This window comes from Chiloscyllium plagiosum, unplaced genomic scaffold (assembly GCF_037043375.1).
Source record: "Chiloscyllium plagiosum isolate Xiang-an unplaced genomic scaffold, Cpla_swu_hap1 HiC_scaffold_39, whole genome shotgun sequence".
In the NCBI taxonomy this organism is placed as follows: domain Eukaryota; kingdom Metazoa; phylum Chordata; class Chondrichthyes; order Orectolobiformes; family Hemiscylliidae; genus Chiloscyllium; species Chiloscyllium plagiosum.
Genome location: NW_028270177.1, coordinates 12,165,016 through 12,189,639, shown reverse-complemented (window position 1 = coordinate 12,189,639; position 24,624 = coordinate 12,165,016). Strand labels below are relative to the sequence as shown.

Sequence of the window (24,624 nt, the reverse complement as noted above, 5' to 3'; positions counted from 1 at the left end):
TTGGACAGGGTTGGGGGCAGATTTTAAAAACTCCAAGCCTCAGAGGAAAGGCATTTACTCGATTATCCGAACGAAATAGTGCCCGCCCATCATGTTCGGATAATCGAGGTTCCCCTGTAAATAGAAAGTGGGCTATGCCATCAGTGCTTCATTCGGAGGCTCATTGAAGATGTTACCAACATCATGATGAAACGTCTGAATATGAACCTTCCAGCTCAGAGAGCAAACTTACATCCAAACTGAGCTACATATCTTCTCAAAACCCGCTAGGATAGAACATGATTCAATTCACTTAATGCTATGAAGATACACATTCAGCTGCACACTATACATGACTAAAAACTCAGATTTTCTTCTATACTTAAGATTCACGCTGTTGAACTTATTCAGTGTTATTGGAATTGCACCATCCAGGCAAGTTTTTTTTTAAAATATGGGCATCACTGGCAGAACCAGTTATTTATTGCCCATCCATAATTGCCCAGAGGGCAGTTAAGACTTAAGCACATTGATGTGGGTCTGGGGTCACATAGAGGCCAGATCAGGTTAGGATGGCACAGTCCTTTCACTAAAGCATATTAGTAAGCCAGATTTTTTTAATGACAACTAACAGTGGTTACATGTTGGCCATAAGACTAGGTTTTAATTTCACATTTTTTAAAATTGAATTCATATTTACCATCAACTATGGTGCTTTCAAACCTGTATCGCCAAAGCATTAGCCTGTGACATCTAGACTACTAGCCCAGTGTCATACTGCTATGCCACCGCCTCCCCATGTAGTTGATTTAAAGGTTTCAGGAGTTAGGAGGTGACTTGCGAAACAACTATCCAGCCTCCAATCTAGAAGCATATCAAGGGACCAAACTCACAACCGGAACCAACTTGGGAATGGGTAATAGATGGGGCATCAGCGCCTTCAAATTCTCCTCATGTAGCACACCATAATGACTTGGAAATCTATTACCAGTGTGGCACTTCCTCGACAGATTTGTGGATGTACCTTTGCCACACAGAGGCATTCAATAAGGCAGTTGATCAATTTCTCAAAGGACAATTAGGAATGGGCAATAAATGATAAGCCTTCTCAGCACTATTCAGATCCTGTGAATGAATTTCAATTAGCAATTTCACTGGACTGTGAGTAGCCAACATTCAAACCAGGGTTTATGGATGGTCACACTAAAAACCGAATCAGGGTTAATGTTCCCTCTAAACCATACAGTTGTGCAGCAATCCAAAAGACCATGTGCAAGTTGACCTTATTATACACAGAATTATGCAAAACATTGTACGGAAATAACCCACATCCCACATACTGAAGAAAATGTTGTGCACTACAGAAAACAATTGAAGGATATGTTGACAGAGGCTGAGAAATTTTATTTCACTAAATACTGTACAGGGTGGCTGAAGCCAACCACACGACTGCCTTAACTGAGATTAGTCTATTCATGACCATTGGAACGGTGCATGGTTTAACTTCTTTCTTTGGTTTCTCAGTGGAACAAGAGTGGATAAAGCATACATTTATATCTGTCACCAGGCCTGATGTTACCTGGGACAAATCACCAGCAGTTATAGCTTGACAGATGCCAATTCACAGCATACATGGTTGACCAGGTGACTCTCCCCTTTTACCACTAGCCACAGGAGTAATGGAAGGATTTACAGGTTGATAATCAACATCTGACTCTATGACTCTATGTCTGGTGACATCATGAATGCTAGGAGAAAGTGAGGACTGCAGACGCTGGAGATCAGAGCTGAAAGTGTGTTGCTGGAAAAGCGCAGCAGGTCAGGCAGCATCCAAGGAGCAGGAGAATCGACGTTTCGGACATGATTTCCTCATTCCTGAAGAAGGGCTCATGCCCGAAACGTCGATTCTCCTGCTCCTTGGATGCTGCCTGACCTGCTGCGCTTTTCCAGCAACACATTTTCAGCGACATCATGAATGCATCAACTCCTGAGGTGGGGCACATACCCAGAGTTTCTGGCTCAGAGGCAGTGTTATCAGCGACTGCATCACAAAATCTCCTGCTGTGGTTTAATAACCTGTTGGATATATCTATTCAGCTGCTCTAATACTGAGAGAAAAGCATGCGCAGTTACCTTAGATACATCTTTTCCCCTGCTGTTGCAAAATTTATAAGTGTAAACTTATCCAAAAGTAATATTCTGCCAGTAACTTGCAACCACTTCCAGCAAATCCAACTCCAGGCAAATCTTTAATAAATGCAGTGATATTTTAATCTATACATTAAAATCTCTTCAGATTTTTACTTTAGATTATTAATGACTGCACTCAACAAAAATTCCTTAAATTTAATTCAATTTATGCCACACGGGAGGTTTTGTTTAAATGTGCTTTTATTCAGTTGTAAAGTAAGAACTCCCCTGACAAACTATTAGGTAATAGCTCTGCAATAATGTTGACCGTACTCCAGGCATGAGTCAGTGGCAGGAGAGAAAACTCAAAAATAGGATATTCAGGATAACAATTTATTAAAAAGAGACAGTGAAGTGTAAAACTCTGTTGTCAGTGAAAAACACCACCAGATTAATGCACGGTTACATATAGGATTCAAGTGACCCTTCGTGCCAGCAATAAACCTTACACAGGTTACTCTTACCATTTCAAAATTATGCAATTGATGCAAATTTTCCTGTTCTGTGTGATGCAGCATTTTGGAACATCAATATATTGAGTTGCAGAGGAGCAATAAAGGATTAATTGCTCCCCCATTCCCTCTGCAGTCAATATAACCTCCAGTTTCAGTTGCTTTGGGTTGATGTCTAATTCTGAAAGCTTCATTTTAGACACCATTCAGTAAACACAACAGAATGGGAAATCCTTCACTGATGTATTCCAATCTATGTGACACTCTTCCTATCTTACTGAACGTGTCATTTTTATTTAGCCTGTCTTCTTTCGCTGACTAATTTGGCATGGTGCTGAAGCTGGTTCCAACATCTTGTCATTTCTTCATTTCTGCTCTTCAGAGAATTCAATCTTAAATACAATATGAAAATCAAAATCAAGCATAAATTAGACAAACAAAAGAATATCTCAAATAAAATTTAACTCAGTAAGTAAATGGATCAGACAGTGAGATCCACAGTGAGTTGGTAAGTTGGATACAAAATTGTCTTGGTCATAGAAGACACAGCGTAGTTGTGAAGGGGTGTTCTTCTGCCTGGAGTTCTGTGACCACAAGGATCAGTGCTGGAATCTCCTCTGTTTGTAATACATATAAATGACTTGAATGAAAATGTAGGTCATCTGATTAGTGAGTTTGCAGACGACAGGAAAATTGGAGGAGTTGTGGACCGTAAGGAAGGTTGTCAAAGGATGCAGCAAGATATAGATCAGTTGCAAAGTTGGACAGAGATGGAGCTTAACTGGACAAGTGTGAGGTGATGCATGTTGGGAGATCAAATGCAAGAGGAAAGTATACAATAAATGGCAGGACCATTAGGAACATTAACATACAGAGGGATCAATGGGCCCCCAAAAGTGGCAACACAAATGCCTAGTAGTAAAGAAGGTGTCCAGCCAACTTGCTTTCATTGGTCAGGCACTGAGCATAAAAGTCAGAAAGTCAGGTTGCAGCTGTATAAGACTTCAGTTAAACCACTTTTGGAGAATCAGGTTCTGACCGCCACATTATACGAACAATGTGGAGTCCTTGGAGAAGGTGCAAAAGAGATTTACCAGGATGCTGCCTGGATTGGAGTCAATTAGCCAAAAGGAGAGGTTGGATAAACTTGGATTGGTTTGCTAAAGCACTGAAGACTGAGGGGGTGACCTGATAGAAGTATATAAAATTGTGAGAGGCATGGATAGTGTGGCTAATCAGAATTTTTTGGAAATATCAAATATTAGATGGAGTAGATTTAAGATGACAGAAGAAAAGATTTTACTACAGAGAGGGTGGTGGGTGACTGGAATGCGCTGTCAAGGGGGGCGGTATAAACAGATACAATAGCGATGTTTCAGAGGAATTTTGACAGACACATGAACAGACAGGGAATAAAAAGATAAAGAACATATATGGTATGGAATTAGGTGGGATTAGTTTAGAATGACACCATGGCATAAACACTGTTCCTGTGCTACACTGTTCTACATTCTATGTTCTATATGCTAAGCAGATCCAGGCATGGTTCAGATTTCATCATAGGCATTTTAAAAAAAATATTCATTTGTGGCATGTGAGGGCCATTGACTAGACCACCATTTATTACTCAACTCCAACCATTAACAGTCAACTACTTGACATTGCTGTCAGTCTAGGGTCACACAAAGGTCAGATCAGGTAAGGACAGTGGAATTCCTTCTCTGTGGACACTTGTGAACCAGATCGGTTTTCAAGGCAATTCACAATAGTTGCTATTAGGCTAACCTTTTATTCTAGATTTTTACTGAATTATAATTTTACCATTTGCCATGGTGGGATTTGAACCTAGGCTCTCAGAACAGTACCACTATACCACTACCTCCCAATAATGCAGTGTTTGCTAATCCTAGCTGAGCCAGCAGGGTAACACTGACTGACATCTGTTTGAAAGGACGGAGGAAAGAAAATATCAGTTTGTATTTCTTTTGCACCTGATCATCATCCTTTATCTGAAGTTGTATGTAAGCACGGTATGGTGCCGCTGTAGGGTGTCTTCCTCTCCGTTATTCCCACTCCCACAGTTGAATAACTTCCCAATACAAGGTCACCTTCATGAACTATAGCTATTGGGACAATCAAAGGATGGTCAGTGCCTGTGAAGCCATGCACTAGCGTGCATTTCTAGTAAGGAAAGAATAAAATGCAAAAACATATGTCCATACTGCTGTCCTATTTGCTGTAGTATTCATCTTACAGCATAAAAGGTGCAAGAAAATGTATTCTTCAGGAAATTGAACATTGAATTATTATGTTTTTTTTGATCTTTACATTTTTCTAAAACTAACGAGCGTACCTGTCCTGTAGAAAATGTTCACATCTTACTTCCCAAATATTCTGTGAAGGAGGCTGTATGAGTTCTTTTTCCTTTGTACAACGGTCTCGTGGGAAAACGAAGAGCAGGGAGAAGGCAAATAACAAGCTTCTGTTTTCATTCCTGTTGGGGGAGTCTTCATTCATCGTTTTAAGCCCTGTAAGCAACACAGAAACAGAAAACTGAAATAGGAGTAGGCCACTCAGCCCTTTAAGTTTGCTCTGTCATTCAATATGATCATAACTGATCAACCAACTCAGTAACCTGTGTGACAAAGTCGAAAGTATGTATGTTCACTTTAAATTACAGAGTATTTTCTGAATATTGAAGCAAACTTAAATTGCAGGCTCAGCTGCCCGAATAGAAAGCTGGGAGATGGGCTGTTCCAAAATAGATACATGTAACAGTTGACTGTTAAATGGATACCTGAGCTTTGGTTGCTGTTTTGACAACAATTCAAACTTAACCAATTAATTTACATTATGCCCAGGATACCAGAAACCAATGGAATTTGAATTTTATTCTTTTGACACCTGGAAACCAATTAAATTATAAGAATTTAAGCTGTCATGGGGGAAGCATAAACTCAGCATTTTGAAAATTAGAGTAAGAGCAACTGCTATAGAGCTGGAGAGCTAACTGCCCATCTAAAATCTTCCTCTCAAAGAAATTAGAAGACACTTTCTAGCAAAGGTACCTTTTCCTGTAAAACATACTCGCAGTAAAAAGAAAAAAGGAGACCCAGGAAGATCAGCAGGAGGAAGGTTGAAGACAGCTTGAGACAAGTTGAGATGGTAGAGACTGTGTGGACTTGAGACTAAGTTAATGTAATGTTTAATAAGTGTGATATTAGAAGGCATTTTAATAGGATTGTGTTCAGTTAAAAGAAAGGGTATTTGGTTTGTTCATTGTTTTGTTAAGTATTTTTGTTAAGTAGGAAAATAAATTGTTATTTCTCTTTAAAAGTGGAAATTAGGAGTTCTCTGTCACTCACTCACATTTAACAGATTATGAAGCGAGATGAGCTTTCTGGTTTTAATTAAACATTAAACAGCTGCTTGGTTTTAATTAACAGTGGAGTTCGACCTCTGCGTCATAATACCTGTTCCTGTTTTTCCCCCATACATTTTGATCCCTTTAGCCCAAAGAATGATTTCTAACTCCTTCCTGAAAACATTTAATATTTTAGCCTCAATTACGTTCTATGCCAGAAAATTCCACATGCTCACCATTCTCTGAGTGAAGAAATTTCTCCTCCTCTCAGTCCTAAATGACTTACCCTGTATCCTTAGACTGCTAACCCTGTTTTGGACTCCCTGGTCATCAAAAACATTCTTCCTACATTTACCCTGTCTAGTTCTGTTAGAATTTTATAGGTTTCTATGAGATTGCCCCCATCATTCTTTTAAATGTCACTGAACAGTGTCTTACCTGATCCAGTCTCTCCTCATATGTCAGTCCTACCACCCTAGGAATCAGAAATCTTCATTGCACTCCCTCCATAGCCAGGACATCCTTCCTCACATGAGGAGACCAAAACTTCAAACAATATTCCATTTGTAGTCTCCCCAGGGTGCTGTCCAATTGTAGCAAGACATCCCTGCTCCTGTAATCAAACTCTTTCAGCTAACATACCATTTGCCTTCTTCATTGCATGCTGCCCCTGCACACTTACTTGAAGGTCACCAGATCTATTTGCACCTCGCTTTTTTTCAATCTACTATCACTCAGATAATAATCTGCCTTCCTGCTTTTGTTACCAAAATGATAACCTCCCATTCATCCACATTATACTTCTGCCATGCATTTGCCCATTCACTCAACATAACCAACCAAAGCACCTCTGCATCCTCTTCACAGTTCATCTTCCGCTCAGCTCCGTGTCATCTGCAAACCTGAAGATATTACATTTAACGACAGAGACTTGTGGATAAAGACTGATGGAAGAATTTCGTATATCCAAGGCAATGTTGTTGAATCTTGGATCAGGGCACAGACCTCGAAGCCAAGTGCACATCCCAGTCTATTATATTATGAATTCTCACCTGGTGATTTCTGCCCTGGTTGGTTAATTGGTTTCTCAAGAGCCCATTCACTGGCAAATGAAGGGCGGTGGGCTCTCTGAGCTTGAGGCTGTCAAAACATTGAAGGAATTGCAACTTGCCATTGCAAGTAGGGGAGAGAGAAGGCACCGCCTCGGTCTTGAGAAGGCCCCGCAGCAATTTTAAACATTTTGAAATAGAAACTGAACACAGCTACCGGGCTAAAAGTATGAAAGGAAAACCCTTCACAGTTACCCCTGTAGCCACAACTTTGGTCAGCTAGGCACAGCAGGGACCTACCTTAAAGTCTGCTTGGAGCACTGGCCTGTCTTGGTCCACTACTCAGAGACTAAATCTTAACTCTGAAATAAAAAGACTGAAATTTTCCCTTAGAATAAAAAAAATTAGTGGAGCCTGCTGATTGAAAAAAGGAGCTTGATAAAAGCATTGGCTTTGGCTTTTGCAATTAGAGTAGACTTCAATATCTGAATTTCCTGAAGCTTGTTATGAGAGCTCAATATGAATATTTGGCTGAGTTTCAAATGGTCCAGAACCACTTACTGGGTCATAGTCATACAGCACGGATACAGACCCTTTGGCCCAACCAATTGAAGAGGGCTGTATATACATTTTATCTGTTACTTTTAAGAGGTTACCAAAGGACTTTACATTATTAGTGAAATGTTTGCTATACAACAGATTGACCACTCAAACTATTTATATTTTTAAAACGGGTTTCATGATTGAATTTTATTTGTCAGAATCAAGCATGTTTGATTGAGACGGCTATTAGATTCTTAGAAACTTCAATTTTTTTTGTTACCATACAATTCCTGAGATCTGCCTACAGTGGATACTGTGTGAGTGGCTACGGAGCATAAATAAAGGCACAAAGGTATCATGGGGATATGATGGGGCATGGAGAGATATGGGAAACAGAGGGAACATGACAGATATGAGAAGCAAGATGGAAGTATGGTGGAATAGGGGTTAAAATGGACCGAGTTAGAGGACTAGGTGGCGTAACAACCTTTTGTACAACCGGCTGCTGAATCAAAGTGGATCTTCCAACAAGCCTACTATAGCGCTTGTAAGCCTCCTTGGTCGCCTGTGAACTGCCTTCACAGGTGATGGACCTGACTACATCACACTGTGGAACACCATCATTCCTGCGACCCCTTCACAAAACAACATTATTACTGGCAGAACCCTTTGAAAGGAGATGGATCTGTCAGGTCCACCAACCTTTTTACTTCCTTTGGTCCTATGGCTCTTGGTGTTTATTCCTCAGTTATTCTCCACACCGTATACCTTTGTTGCTCCTCAATAGTCCCAGTTTCTCTTATGTAAGCAGTTTGCCTCAGGTAGATCCCTTCTCACTTAACTAATAGGAAAACATACATTACATTTCACTACTCACGTTAGAAGCTCACAAAAGTAAGGCTTATTTTGACTGTGCAACACAAAGCATCCTGTCTAATTAGCTCAATGTTTACCCAAGAAAAGCTTTAAACATATAATTAGTTGTGAATTTTTTATACCTTTGATGAAGAGGAAGTTGCCATCTCTGTCAAAAGCAAACACTGGCTCCCATGGTGATGCTGTTACATACGGGAAAGGCAAAATGAAGTGGCATAAAACATCCTTGCCAGTGAAGTCAAACAAAGCTATTGTGCCAGTTGTAAAGATGAGTAGAAACTAGGAAAAAGAAAACATAATATCTCCTGTGTAAAATATCACTCTTGTCAGTTAAAAACACAATGCAGTATCAAGTTTTCCTCTGGCTTCTGTGCCAGTGATACCCTCACACTCTTGCTTTCATTGCTAAAAGCACAGGGTGATGTACAAGATGCAAACTCTGCACTTTAGATAGAGTTCAGGTTGGAACCTTCAGGTTTGTGAACATAAAAAAAAGAGGTCACTGTAGAAAATGCAAATGTATTGTTACTAGTGCTGTGATGAAAGCAGTCAGATGTGTAGCAAAGGTACAAGAAACACGAGGTAGATCACTGTTTGAAGCAGCATTCTTGTGGCACTTTAACCTACATCAGAAACATCTGCAAAAGATTTCAGGTTTTCAGCTCCTCATGCAACAATATTATAAAGAGGCTTTGAAATTATTATTCAACTCACAAGGATTTTAAAATTGCTCCATGTACTTGCCACATTTATGTGCAAATCCTGACTGTATTTTTTTTAAACAAACAGTAACTTGTATTGTTCAGTGACTCCAATTCCACCTGTCCAATCTCCACAATTTCTCTGTGCTTTACAAATGTCTTATTTCTTTGATTCATTCTCTATATGCCTTCTATTTACTCCTGCTATTGAACTATCTCCTGTTTTCTATACAAGCATTTCACAGGCACTTGATTCTTTCTTATATGTAGGTGGGTATTTTCTCTCATCCTTTTCTCTCTGCTTCTGTTTAAAATCCCTTCATCTGTAATGCTTCTAACCTTGGGACATTTCACTGTTCTTCTTCATCACTTCTTTCCAATGATCTGGTATGCCAGTCCTTTCACAATTCCTCTCTTAGTTTGTCAGGTTTACATCTATATTTTACTGTTATTTCAAATATTCAGAATTTGCAGCTATGGGCCATTTGTTTAAACAAGAAAAAGGACTAACATTATTCCGTGTCAGAAGTCCTTGATGGTCCACTCTGCTACCAAACATGAGTCAGGGCAGAATGTCCATTCCCATTGTGCTCCAATCCTCACCATATCCCATGTAGAAACACTGGGATTACTATCATAGAGAGAAGGAGTACTTGCATCATTTTTGACATGGTTCAGGGCAGTCGGCCTCTTTAAGGCATGGGTTTCGTTGCCATTCTATGGAGGGGAAGAAGAGGATGCATCATTCTGGATAAAAATGGATTGTTGACTGGCCTTAATTCATCTAAGATTTTATCCTGTATCACCATTCTAGAGTATTATGAAAATAAGTATGATCTTTAGCAGGTTATATCAACTCACTATTGATGTCTCCTCTTCTAAATTCATCCTAAGCAGATGCAAGAAGCACCTAACTCCAAAATTTTTACATTAAATGGAACAGAGCATCAATTGAACCATGACCCATTCTACGGTCTTTCTTTCTTTCCCAGTTTAACCTGCTTCAATATCCTTTGAGGTCCAGAAATTCATGGCCAGTGTGTTAAACTCTGAATTATTCCAGTTAAATGTGGAATCTGACATTGTGATTAGATTAGATTCCCTACAGTGTGGAAACAGGCCCTTCGGCCCAACAAGTTCACAACGACCCTCCGATGAGTAGCCCACCCAGACCCATTTCACTCTGACTAATGCACCTAACACTATGGGCAATTTAGCATGGGCAAATCACCTGGCATGCACATCTTTGGACTGTGGGAGGAAACCGGAGCACCCAGAGGAAACCCACGCAGATACGAGGAGAATGTGCAAACTCCACACAGACAGTTGGCTGAGGCTGGAATCGAACCTGGATCCCTGGTTCTGTGAGGCAGCAGTGCTAACCACTGAGCCACCTATTGAACATAAAGTGAAAGTATAATATTCATGGAATGTTTTTAACAGCTGCACTCAAATCTAGATACTACTTGCTAATGGGACTTGCATTTTCTTCCTTTAGCAGCTGACAGACCTTCCTTCTATTTTAGTTTTATAGCCATGTCACAGCGCATTAATGTGCGCTTATGTCTATAAATGATGAAGTGGAAGTAGTGGTTAACAATTTCCATACTCTGAGTCCCTAGTTCTAATCTCTAGTTGAGGCAGATCACTCACAAAGTAAAAAGGCAGGAAGAGACAATATTGAAGCTTGAGTGTCCATCTCAGATGCATCTCAATCTCCAGAGTCAAGAGAGGAGCAATTATCTTAAGAAAGTTAGTCTCTGCTAGGATATTGTACATAAGATGGAGCTTGGACAGAAAATAAATATAAAATGTACTGTCCGAAATTGTATGTTTAATATAGAAGATTTTTTAAAAAATGTTTAAGGACTACTTTAAATGTTTTTAAGAATGTAGTTTATTATAAAATTCTGTAAATGTTTCTGACTCAAGTACTAATTACATGAGACCAGGGAGAAAACAGGGCAGTAACAAAACACCAAAGAGTTAATTGACCATTATAAATAGTGTTCATATAATTAGTCACCCACAAAGAATACATGCAAAATAAAATTGAATAAATTGTGTTGCAAGTGAAAGATGAGGGAGAAAGAATAGGTTTGGAAAATTTCTCAAATAAACTCTGGGACTAGTGGGATAGTTTTTTTCACTTTTGTTCTCACCAATTTGAGATTATCACTCCACTACAATTAATGGACAAAACAAAACACATCAGTGTGGTCAGCATAGAATGAAACACAGTGGCTCAGTGGTCAGCACAGCTGCCTCACAGCACCAGAACCCGGGTGCGATTCCCGGCTCGGGCGACTGTCTGTGCGGAGTTCGCAAATTCTCCCCATGTCTACATGGGTTTCCTCCCATGATCCAAAGATTTGGGGATCAGGTGAATTGGTCATGCTAAATTGACAATAGTGTTAGGTTCATCAGTCAGGGGTAAATGTAGGGTAGGGGAATGGGTCTGGGTGGGTTACTCTTTGGAAGGTCGATGTGGACTTGTTGGGCCAAATGGCCTGTTTCCATACTGTAGGGAATCTAATCTATGTAGTTGAGAGTGTGTTGCTGGAAATGCACAGCCGGTCAGGGAGCATCCGAGGAGCAGGGAAAGTTAACGTTTCAGGTCGGAGCCCTTCATCAGGATTGGATAATGGATTTCTAATTCCGGCCCGAAACAACGATTTTCCTGCTCCTCGGATGCTGCCTGACCTGCTGTGCTTTTCCAGAATACACTCTCAACTCTGATCTCCAGCATCTGCAGTCCTCACTGTCTCCTAGTTGATTCCAATCTAATCTATGTAGCCTTGTGCACTGTAATTAGAGCTGTTGGTTTGCAGTGATTGAATTTATGCTTTTATTATAAGACTCCAGGAGTTTTATTGGTACCTTTGGAGAACGTATTTCCTGATTTTATCTATTGTTTCATGCAAAATGCAAAACCATGGCTGGGCTAATAAGGATTACTAGACTATTGACGTGTATTTAAAACATAACAAGCACCTGCCTTTGACAATTTTGGTACAAGTGCTACTCCACTTATGGTATTTCCTGGTTCTTCATTCCTGTATGAAAGAAAATGCATCTTATTAGTCTTTACCTCAAAGCTTTACCTCAGAGCTAAGATGTTTCATTGAATAATTCATGTGCTCATTAGCTTATCTGCCATGCTCCTCTTTTTAATACAGCTAACATTGGACCCACATGCTACCCACCTCTTCCCCAATGGTAGTCCTCTGCAACAAAGCTATTCCATGTGACCAATGGTCTTGTTTTATTTTAACATTTGGAAAAAATGGGAGTTGGCAATAGCAAGGCATTATGTTGGAGCAGGAGCACGTTGTGCAATAGAATAACAGAATGCTGGATTCCGGTGGTAAATTTTGGCAAGTTCAATTTCTGGAAACAGACAATCTGAGTTGGAAAAATATGAAGGCAATTGAGGGGTGAGAACAGCAGTTGTTGGCACTATATTTAATACCCGCACTCCTCTGATCTGATTTGAAACAATTGGAGTATTTTGAGCATTTTTTGCTTTTAATTCAAATTTTCAGCATCATAATATTTTACTTTTTAATAACAGCTCTTTCTAAGTATCAACATTCGATATTGGAAAACAACTTGATGGTTATCATATTTGAACAGGATTTTCCGCATGGACCTTCAACTACTGCAAGTGTTTAATACTCTGACTCACCTCTCTCTCAATGTGAAGATTCTGCCTTCAGTATGTTTAGTCGCTGTTGCAAGGTAAGCTTCACCATTTTTGCAAGTTATCAATATTTGAACTTTTCTATATTCATCAGATAATCCGAAAGGGACACAGAAGTCGGAGTCTAGAAAGTGCAGTGTCTGAATGATACTGTCTGTTGAAACTGTTAAGACTGATATTGGAATGCCTGAAAGAAAATAGTTTGTAACAGAATGATCCAAGAATCAACAAGCAGATCCAATTAAAAACTAAAATTAGGAGTAAGCTTCAGGTAGTTGGAAAGTCTTGAATATTAACTGTACAAGAGTATAAATACCTAAATACAAATCCCAGATTGTGACTGTCCCATCCACAAGGGCAACCACCAAGAGAGATGCACACACTTTCACAGTGGAACAAGTGATTGGAGAGGCATTGGGCCAGACAATGTCAGCTTTTGGTTCCAGCTCTGTAGGACAAATAAAAAGCAAAATTATTTTGATTATCCCACATTCCAGTCTTTATATTTAAACCAAGTTCTTAAAGAAAAGCCTCAAAAGTTATGCACTGTAGAGAGTTATATTTTACTTTTGGAAATTACCAAAAAGCAAAGCAAAGGCCCCCATGTAAAACGATACCTGCAAGTTTAGAAATAGATAGGACAGAGATGAAAAATCAAGGGAAAGAAGTTTATTTTAAAACACACGAATCATGATGGGAGTGTGTAATAAGAGCATTGATTGTAACAGTGCATCTATGGTTCAGAAGATGGCATTCTTAACTCGCAATTTTTCATTGGTGGGTTCAAGAGATACTCCAGGATTTCAGTCTCTAATCTTGGTTGCAGCTTCATTGCAATACTGATGGGGTGCTGCATCATCAACGGTTTTGTGCTTTGGATGAGATACTAAACCCAGAAGTATTTTCTATTCATGTGGATTTAAAGAATCACATTATCATTCGAAGAAGACTAGCTATTCTCTGCTTGCAGGGCTTTAACTACAGCTCCCATGGGCAACAATTCTACTTCAACAATCACAAAAGAAAGCTCAACTGGCCATTCAGTTCATTGGGCTAAATCTTACATTTTTTTGACTTCAGTGCAGGTTGTGTAGTCTTTTGGAGAGATTCTTGCTGTGAGGCCAAGTGTGATTCCTTTCCATATCATAATAAACTCCCCTCATTAGCTATCTACCCTGCACCTATCGAGTTCCCCATTTCCATTTACAGTCCCATTCACCATGCTCAGTTCCCAGAACAACTCACCATTCAGTGAATATAGACTGGCATCCCTTGCGTCCGTGCCATCTCTGAGGGGCTGCTATGCACCTGAACAAGCATTGGCAATCAACTGGCAATCCAATCACTGGCAGGGTACAAACATTTACTTTGCCTGCAATGCATATGTGCAAAGCAACATTTGCAAAGGAACTGTTGCTGTAGTGTGCTAATCCATGCTTCATGAATTTGGCCCATCAATGTCCTAATGTCCAGCAGACTTTGATCCATCACTTTCACCCATCAAAATGACATTCATTTTGTCCATTCTGTGGGCAGAATCTTCAGGTATCCTTCCCAGAACCTTCATGCCCACATTTACCTCCCATGGACAGCCCATTTCAATCCATGTCACTCAATGAGCACATCCTCCACATTGAACTTTGTCTCCTTAACCCTGACAGTACACCCTGATGCCTTCCCTGCTCTCCAAATTTCCCCTGTGCTGCTGCAAAGTGTCCCTCCGGCATCTTTCAATGCCAGTTGCCAGTGTGCCCTGCAGTGATGCTCTATTTCCTAAGCTGCCTTCAAATGTTTTGGAGAGATGTCATGATGGTCATGAGGTGTTGGCAAATGTCAGATACCAATGTCTGTGGACAAGGTGTATGCGTGGTTGGTGCCCATGCATTGTGCCCTGAGCTGCTGTCTGGTGCTGAGCAAAATAGAAGCTCCTTGCAGCCAGGGGCAAGCTAAACTCACCAAGTACCCATGCTGATTCCCATGTTGCGATTTCTTGATGTCTAGCTTGTTTGGCATCTTTGGTAAGATAGGAAACCAAATACCGATGAGGTGAATTTGGCAATTAATAAGGCATTTAACAAGCTGTAGTATCCTTTAATTGGCAACTCACCACTACCTAATGAGATAACTTGCTTTTCCGCTCAGCAAGAGCATAAAGGATGGCATAAGATGCTCTCAACATCGAGACAGACCTCACTGGAATGCACATAAATCCTGCCACATATCTCACCTTAATGTATATCGCCTAGGTCTATGTGAACCATAAAACCAGCTGCTGAACCCTCCTACACAATAGAATTCATTATATTTCAAACTAATTAATTGTACACAAAGCTCTGAGAGTAGAAGGGAAAAGATACAAATGTAGGCCTCTTACGTTTTGGAAACCAAAAAGGCAGCTAGATTTCCTTTTAAAAACAAAGATTTTGGTGAGGAACTTTGAACAAAAGGTTAACTTTACCAATATTTGATCCAATCACAGCTGGAGAGATAACACAGCTATTTGTGCTAATATTAGGTGATTACATTGATCCAAGCTCCATTGCACATAATAGTACTTTTACCTATCTTTTCTTTCCCTACAGGTATTTTCAGTACATAATGGAACAGAATGTGGCTGCCATTCCACCACAAACATAAGGCATTGGGAATTCCTGGAAAGAAAATCAGAAAGTCAGTTCATTAGGTCCATAATACCATGCCCAAATTGCACAGCTTATGTAATAATCGGCACACATTCCATTACATTCTCAAGCTTATTACACAAATTCAAAATTATTACTCTTTTCTGACTAAATATTCATAAGCTGTACTGTTGCTCTTTTTAATGTTTCCTTTTTCCTATCTGCTGCTTTCTAATTTGCTTCCATTTGGCCTTAACTTGATAGTCTCCTTCATTATGAAACATGCCCATTCATCTCAGTAACTATTAATGCACACCTTAAAGGGGCAGTTCCTTCATGTGAAACATTGCTTTTTTTTTTGGAGGATAACCTGACAGAGAATGCATTGCATTGTTGAGATGACATGTTTTAATATTATATATATGTTATTTCCCTAATTGACACTGAACACTAATTTCTGAGTTACAATTTTCTGCTCATCAAGGTAAGTGATGTTGATATCAGGATCATTTTTATTTACTCACAAAATGTGGCAATTTGGGATGAGCATTTATTGCTCATCCCTAATGGCCCAGTGGATGATAAAGAGTCAACCACATTGCTATTGGTCTGGAATCACAGGTAGGCCAGACCAGGTAAGGATGGCAGATTTCCTTTGTGTGGTTGTTTATGATAATCAACAGTCATTTCACAGTCGCCATTCATTCCAGGTTTTTCTAATTAGATTCAAATTTCATCTTCGGCTATGGTGCGCTTCAAACCCATGTCCCTTGAACATTAACCTGGGGCTCTGGATTACAAGTGACATTACTGCAACACCTCTCCACAGAGGAATTAACAACAGCGATTCAAGGACCTAATGCCAGCACCAAATACCTCAGGGACCTAGAAATGCATACTGAATCTCCAAAAAAACATATCCAGTTAAACTCCAGACTCACTCTGGATGTCAAAGATAACTTAAAGATGGGAGACATATCAAAGAGTGATTCCCCCTTTGGTACAAGATAAATATTTAAATATAAATAGTGTGTACTTTTTTTTCTGTATCACCAACAAAAAGACAATATCTTACCAGCTTGAGTTTTCTGCTCCAAACCCACTGGAAGAATTCGTCCAAGATTAATAAAATGAAATGTTGCTTGACTGAAATAATTGAAAAAACATTCATTTTGATGTATTATTTTTATAATAAACTGATCAATGCAAAACTGTGAATATATTTTGGCTAAAAAATAACAATAATAGGTTTCCACATTTACTGAAGGATATCATTGCATTGGAGGTGATAGAGGAAAAGCTCACTAATTACTTTCCCGAAATAATAGATGAGAGGCTGAGTAAACTGGGTTTATATTCTCTGGAGTTCAGAAGAATGACACGTAATCTCATTAAACAGATAAACTTCTGAAGAATCTTGACAGGGTAGACACAGAAATTGTTTCTGATATCTCAAAATTTATAACTCAGGGACTGATAAATTAGAAACACAAACAGAAAATTGCTGGAAAGACTTAGAAGGTCCAGCAGAATCTGAACAATTCTGAGGAAGGGTCACTGGGCTGAAACATTAGCTTTGATTTCTCTCCACAGATGCAGCCAGACTTGCTGAGTTTTTCCAGCAATTTCTTTTTTTAGGGTTCTGATTTCCAGCATCTGCAGTTCTTTTGGTTTTTTGACTGATAAATTAAAATTGAGACAAGGAGAAATTAGTTCATTTAAAGGCATGGGAATCTTTTTTTTCCCATCCCAGAAGTTTATAGATACTCCATTGTTGAATGAGGAAGTGATAAACAGATTTTTGGTCTCTCAGGGAATATTTGGAGTTGAAGCCCAAGATCAGCCATGATTGTACTAAATGATGGTGAGTGCATGATGACCATATAATCTATCTTGGCTCTATTTCATGTGTTCTTGTGTTAATGAGCAAAAATTATAGACTCAATCCATCAGTAATTAAATGTTTAGTTTTGCACACATTTCATCTTCTAAATATTCTTCTTGGTATTAAACAATTGCTTTGTATTTACAAGCATGATGCCAAGTTATACAGAAAATTGTATAATCCTAGAATTCTGTGAGTCTCAGCTTGTAAGCTGACTTGATGTGGAGGCACTGGTGTTTTACTGGAGTGGACAAAGTCAAAAGTCACACAATACCAGGTTATAATCCAAGAGATTTAGTTGTTCAGGTTCACCTGACAAAGGGCAGCTACGAAAGCTTGTGGTTTCAAGTAAACCTGTTGAACTAAAATATGGTGTCAAGAGACTTCTGACTGTGAGCTGACTGGTGAAACAGACTCACTTTTACTTTTACAATGCACAGGTTGTAGAGTATTATATGAAAGGTAACTCCTGTAAAAGTTGTACCGTACAGCAAAAAGCAAACTCCATTAAATAATCAGAAGCTAGAAATGGGGAGAATGGTAGTTCAAATTTATCTGGACTGGCTGAAATTGGCTTGACAGTAATCAATGTGAAGTGACACAGATTTTCATAATAAAGAAATGCTAAAAATAAAGGCTTCAATTGCCCTTAAAATACTCCATAATTTGGGTTGGAGTTTGTGTGGTAAACTGAGTAAAATGAGTTCTTGGAGAATACTGTGGTAATCTCGAATTACCTTAGGCATCCTGGTGATGCAGTTCTTATGGTTGCCATTAGCTACAGTAATTGTTTCTGCACCATTTTCCAAAGCGGTTTCCTGTCCTTATATATTTGCTCCTTCCACTGGAGGAACATGGAAAGAATCTGAGAGACTTTCCAGCTGTTAACAACATTGAGGCTACTGTACAGCATTTTGTATCACAGTTATTAAATTGGCAAATTATCTGATGTAAATTTTGAATGATTATTAACATGTCTCGAGAGTTGCTAATTATTTCAAGTGGAAACAAATCAGTGTTGGGTAAGGTGTTCAAGATAATTTTTCTGAGCTGTACAGATAATTTGTAGAGCTATATGATGCATAGAGTTCATTCTTATAAATATGTCAGTCTCTCAATCATTTTTATTCTGCATCAAATTGGGCCTACGGTCAATTCTATTACTTAGCTAATATGAAGTGAAAGCGTTAATGATATAGTAAACCTCTGCTTTTCTTCAGACTCTTCTGTGGTGTCTTTGGAAAGATAGGACTCATACATTTCTTCAAATATTTTCTTCTCCTCAATCCATTGCTGAGTAGAAATGACATGATTTTGGCCTGTACCAATTATGTTGGAATCATCAAGCTTTTGAAGGGCATCAAATGGATTTTTCCAAATGTAATCTATTTTAAAAGCAAAATAAGTTACTGCATGTCAAATCAACATAGAATCACTGCATCTTCCTTGTTCCCATGAATCCCCCCCCAACCCACCACACCCCTGCCCCTTAATTTCTGTGGATTTATGCAGTTGGCTGACCACGACACACTGCTTTGAGTGAGCAGCCATACAGCCTGAACAAGACGTGCCCAGACCTGGAGTCTGAACATCTCAAACATATTGTCCTTAACCTGCAGACTGGCTGCTATTGAACCAAAGGATTGACCATGACCTCCTCCTGGACTACAGAGGTATAGACCACTTGACTGACTGGACATGTCAGTGTGACTTATCCCTGACCCGCTGTGGGACGCTACCCTTGACCTACTTTGCTAGGACCCTGACTGTTGGATGCGTCCATGGAGCTTATTGAGGATTAATCTCCGAAGACTTTGAGTCTTCGCTGCTTGGTGTGCTTGCTACACGTGCAATGTGTTCGCTGCATTAGCTACAGGCACATAGTGTAGCTGTGAGATCGGTATACCAATCTGCCATACTGCAAGATGTATGTCTCCTTGACTGAGGCCTGCTGATTAACTCGGCCAGCTGTCTGGTGGTATGACTGCGCTAATGGCTACGGAAAGGAAGTGCCAAGTGAGGCAGGGTTGCTAGGAGCATCCACTGAGCAAGCGCTAAGCAAGCAAGAGAGAAGCCGTGAGATGCAGCCTGATCCATCCATGAACTAGGAGTCTGTTCTGCATTCGAAATGTTCTTGCAGCAGCCTTTCAATGCTAGTTACCAGTGTGCCCTGACATGCTTCCTGAGCATCCTGCATTCTGCAACACATCTTGCAACAGTCCACAATGCCCTGACCCCTATAAGATCCTCAAAGATGAGAATAAAGATGCTGCAGTGCATTCATACATGCCATCAAGAAACTGAGTCTTTCTGAGAAAAGTAGAAGAAATGCTGGACTGGCCAAACAAGAGAAATAAGATTAAAGACCATTGTCAGCCAGTGCAGTGCTTGTGTCATGTACCAAGCTAAGCACGCTAAAGAGCCACTCACAATACATGGCAAGCCAGACGCAACACAAAATGAAGCTTGGGGTAGACCTCTTCACTCTCTCAGAAACTGATGATCTTGTCACCATTGAGTGCTATTTTGACAACTGGGCGTTCAATCAGTTGACGTCACTAATAGAAATTATGGCTTTGCAGGCTTTGCAATGAGCAACAATGATCCTCAATTCATCAGTAAAGAATTCAAGTGATTCATAAATGATTAGGAAAATCAATTTTACTTCATCTCCACACTACTGTCTGTCAGTGACGCCAGTTTTCAACCTCCCCCACTCCTGCATGTACAATACCTTTAGCAGCACTTGTTGTCGGAGAGAAAAGAGCTATTCTGCTGAGATATTACATGTCAACTTTAATGCTAAGGCCAGAGGAGTGACAGTGGTATGACTAAATAATGGAAACATTGAGGGACGGTAATCACTTTCTGTCCTCACAGAAATTTATTTCCTCCCACTCCCCTATTCCTTGGATTTGTTCATCTTGATAAGCTATTTATTGATTACATTGAACAATTCATTATCCTAAAATGTACCTACATATCTCTGTCAGTGGAAGTTGCCTGATCCACTGAGTGTTTCTAAAGTTACTTTTCTTTTGGATTTCCAGCATCTACAGTATTTTGCTTCAGGTAAGATACTGTTAGATGAAGGGTAAATGTCACGATATGATCACAACAACATGGCTCATCTGTAAACTCAATTCATCCACTCATTGTGAGACTTGAGAGCTCCCACTCAATCTATTTTTGCACTAGGTAAACAGGTGAGGTACACATTGGTCACAAGTTTCCAATTGCACTTTGGACAGAGATAGTTACTTTCAGGATCTATTTTGTTAAACGCATGTTGCAAAGTGAAAAGTGTTAAATTTTAACAGAACTATTTTAGAAATATGTATTCTAATTTATAGCAGGATATTGATTCATCTACTAATCATGAAAGCATCTTATCCCTCCATCTGGTGGCCTACTCAAAAAGTGCAGAAATTGTTCACTGAATGAAAATGCTCTTCCCTGTCAACTGAGTGGCCATTCAATTTTATGATAAAATTGTCAGAGCTTATATTTGTATATTCTTTAAATCTAATCAACAGTGCTGTCATAGAAGTATAATATTGCTTTCACTGTCAGTGGAGCTGTCTGCAATGTGCATTCTGTGGCATCTTCTTGGCCGTCATGTCTCAGGGAGTTGGATTTTTATCCCTTTGGTCCTTGATCCCAGGAAGGCCTGCACTGACCACTTAAATGCCTGACAGAAACGTATCTCAACAGGACTTATCCAAAAGAAGTGATGAAGCCTTTGACCCAACAGGTGAGACCCCATCATTAAGTACCTCCCATGGTTTTACAGGCACAAGTAGCCTGCCGCTACCTCATCTGGCTGACCATTTTCTATGAGGTTCATATTAACCTGTGCTATAATGTGAAATGTTACAATCTGTCCATGCATGAAACCCAGAGAATATTCCTACTGCCTACAACTACTATTGTACTTGTCTAGACTATCTAATTCAGCACAGACCAAAAACCAAACCTTTCTCCTTCTAGATAAAGTACAAATGCATTTTAACAACTAAACTATAGATAGTTGTTGATACAAAACAGAACCTTAAATGAACATTGACTCGATATTATTTTTTAAAAATTCTTTCATGGGATGTAAGTGTCACTGGAAAGGCCAGCATTTATTGTCCATCCTTAACAGCTCCTGAGCTGAATGGTTTGCAAGGCCATTTCAGAGGACAGTTCGGAGTCAACCTTCCCTGGTCTGGAGTCAAATGTAAGTTGAACCACGTAAAGTTGTCAGATTTCCTTCCCTAAAAAAAATTTGTGTATTAGCTGGACTTTTATAATATCAGCAATAGTTTCATAGTCACCATTACTGAGACAAGCTTTACATTCCAGATTTAGTAACTGAATTCACATTCCACCAGCAGCCATGGTGGAATTTGAATACTTCTCCTTACGGCGTTAGCTTAGACTACTGGATTACTTCTGAAAATGTGTTGCTGGGAAAGCGCAGCAGGTCAAGCAGCGCTTCAGGAATTCCTGAAGAAGGGCTTATGCCCGAAACGTCGATTCTCCTGCTCCTTGGATGCTGCCTGACTTGCTGCACTTTTCCAGCAACACATTTTCAGCTCTGATCTCCAGCATCTGCAGTCCTCACTTTCTCCTACTGGATTACTAGTCCAATGATATTACCATCACATTACCATCACTCCATAAATCATTAACTGTTTATTTCTGATACAGATTTTGATGATGACATCTTCTGGGATACAACTGTAAGGATAAGAATATGAAGTTAATTTTAGTACATACCTGTGATCTGCTTGTATCTTTGTTTCATCACTAGAACAGTAGGTGACAGTTTAATATCTTGTATATTTGGTTGATTAAATTGCTAAAATGGAAAAATATAGGTAATTTACTTTATAAACCAGTTCTGGGTTTCATGCATGGACAGATTGTAATATTTCATAGCTGTCATTGCTGAATAAATCAGATCAAACAAATTATGTTGTCTGTGTAGATACTTATAGCTCAATTCTAGTGGTGAGGTGAGTATGACTATCTTTAACATCAAACCACAAGTTGACTGAGGGTTACATCAAAGAGCCCCAAACCAAAAGAAGATAATTCTGACTGTTGGAGACCAATTGTCTCAACTCACATGACCTGCAGCAGGTTTAAGAAGGCAAATCATTGTCACTTCCTCAAGAGAATTAAGGATGGGAAATAAATACTGGCCTCATCAGCAACATTCTCCTTTCAAGGAGGAAGCTGGGCTAGCAAATAAGCAATGCTATCTATGATCCGGGTTGTAAAGAACCAATAAGCAATGCCAAATCAGATTTTATGTATCAAGTAATGGACAATGGGTTCTTCTACCAGGCAAAGGGAGAACAGGAAGATACCTTTGAATGAATGTAATAAATTCAACCTGTCCAAGTTATGCATCAGTTTTGCTCTTTTACTCATACTTTGATCCGTTTCCTGAAACCTATGGGTTAAAGACCTGCAACCAGATGTTGCATATGTATAGGCTGAGAACTCAGCCTATACATATGCCTATATACATGCATAGTACTGAGGAAGTGCGATCTGGTTGTTGGGTGGCTTTTGGTGTGAGATGTTAAACTAAACTTCAGTGTGCTTTTTCGATGATTGCTTAAGATCTCAGATTCCATGGAAATAGGAGCAGGGGAAAATAATTCAGAGTTCTCTTTGTATTGCAGCCAACATTCCTCCCACAACCAACATGATTAAAGGAGATCTATGAATCATTCACCTTGTTACTGAGCGTGGATTCTTGTTGGATCTGCCAAGAAGGCACAGAGTTCGGATTCAAGGCACGTTTCTGAAAGAGAGGATAAATCAAACTAGTATCTTTTCAATTTTGCACAATCTATTTGTTTCATGTGTGATTCCAGGTAGAATAGATATAAAACATAAGATATGCTTCCAAATAGTGTCGTGAAAGAATGCAATTCAGTTGGTGTTAAATGGGTGTATAGCTTTCTTAGAAGCAGCTAAGCAGTTGGTTTTGTTGCCTCAAGAGTTTTGCATACTGTTTCAGTGCTATTTAAAATCATGATGCTTTCAGCAAAGCAGATGTGTGGAAGATGCGGGAGATTTTCCACAGTCCTAAATTGTAAAACTTGTTCATGAGATGACAGGAAATCAGTACAGAAATAGAACATTTGGCACGTTGAGCCAGTTACACCATTTAATATGAATGTGGCCAATCTGACTGCAACTTAAATTCCACTTTCCTGCCCACCCCTATAACCCAGACTTTTTTGTGAATCAAAAATCTGTCCAACACAGCCTTGCGTATATTCAATAAGCCAATATCCACTCCTCTCAAGTGATGGGAATTCTAAAGAATTCAACTTAGGTAAAATCAAATAAACTTGTTGGATTATAACATGGTGTTGTGTGACTTCTGACTTTGTCTTATTTGAGACAGAGATGAGAAATATTTTTTCTGGGAAAAAAAATATTTCTCATCTCTGTCTCAAATAAGACAAAGTCAGAAATCACACGACACCATGTTATAATCCAACAAGTTTATGTGATTTCACCCCAGTCCAACACTGGCACCTCCATATCAAATATGCCACCCACAGTTTTAAAACTATATCCCCCAGTTTTAGATTTCCCCATGAGAAGAAACAATCACACAGCTTCTACCCTGTAAAGCCTCCTCAGAATAGGATCACCTCCCACTGAGTATAGGTCAAATCTCCTCAATTTTTCTTTTATAAGTCAAACCCTTCATCCCAGGAATCAACTCAGAGAACTTTCTCTGAATTGACCCCAAAGCAAATACATCCTCTTTATAGAAAGCGAAACAGTACATAGTATTCAAGGTGTGTCCTGTACAGTTGCAAGATCTATCTATTTTTAAGTGTGAGGAGTGGCAAACTCAAATACACAAACCTCCACTCTGTAGTACATCATGTTACACAGCTGGCAAACTTCTGGAACTATCCTTGAAGATTATTAAGCATCTGTAGGCAGACAAGCAGGAGGCTGGACGAACACAGCAAGCCAGGCAGCATCAGGAGGCAGAAAAGTTGGGTGTAACCCTTCTTCGGGACTGGGGATGGGTGTAAGGGGAACTGCAGATAACAGGGGAGTGGGGGGAAGGTTTTTGGTGGAGAGAGGGGCAGAGTGGTGAGGTAGTGATAGGTGAACACAGGTAGAGGATACAGTTTGGTTGTTTAATGGGAGGAATGATTCCAGTTGGTAGCTGGAAGGAAGGGTCGGTCAGAGGAATGGAAGGGAGGAGGAGGGGCTGGAAAGGGAGTTG

General features: G+C 39.6%; 1 protein-coding gene across 4 annotated transcripts in view; it reads right to left on the bottom strand.

The window, feature by feature from the left end:
* The window catches only part of wdr93 (WD repeat domain 93), a 172,945-nt gene that overhangs the window by 130,641 nt on the left and 17,680 nt on the right, over positions 1-24,624 (bottom strand). Inside the window, exons 7-17 of one of the 4 annotated variants that reach the window (XM_043677235.2) lie at positions 23,098-23,166; positions 22,128-22,209; positions 18,568-18,748; positions 16,554-16,624; positions 15,419-15,508; positions 13,174-13,305; positions 12,843-13,044; positions 12,153-12,210; positions 8,576-8,732; positions 4,975-5,149; positions 2,373-3,013 (exon numbers count right to left, since the gene is read on the bottom strand). In XM_043677235.2, the coding sequence (XP_043533170.2) occupies positions 2,914-3,013; positions 4,975-5,149; positions 8,576-8,732; positions 12,153-12,210; positions 12,843-13,044; positions 13,174-13,305; positions 15,419-15,508; positions 16,554-16,624; positions 18,568-18,748; positions 22,128-22,209; positions 23,098-23,166 (1,317 nt within the window). In that variant the 3' untranslated portion in view covers positions 2,373-2,913. Of the gene's footprint in view, positions 1-2,372; positions 3,014-4,974; positions 5,150-8,302; positions 8,419-8,575; positions 8,733-12,152; positions 12,211-12,842; positions 13,045-13,173; positions 13,306-15,418; positions 15,509-16,553; positions 16,625-18,567; positions 18,749-22,127; positions 22,210-23,097; positions 23,167-24,624 lie in introns of those variants that run through there. The other 3 variants (XM_087981177.1, XM_087981178.1, XM_087981179.1) reach the window with 3 other exon arrangements.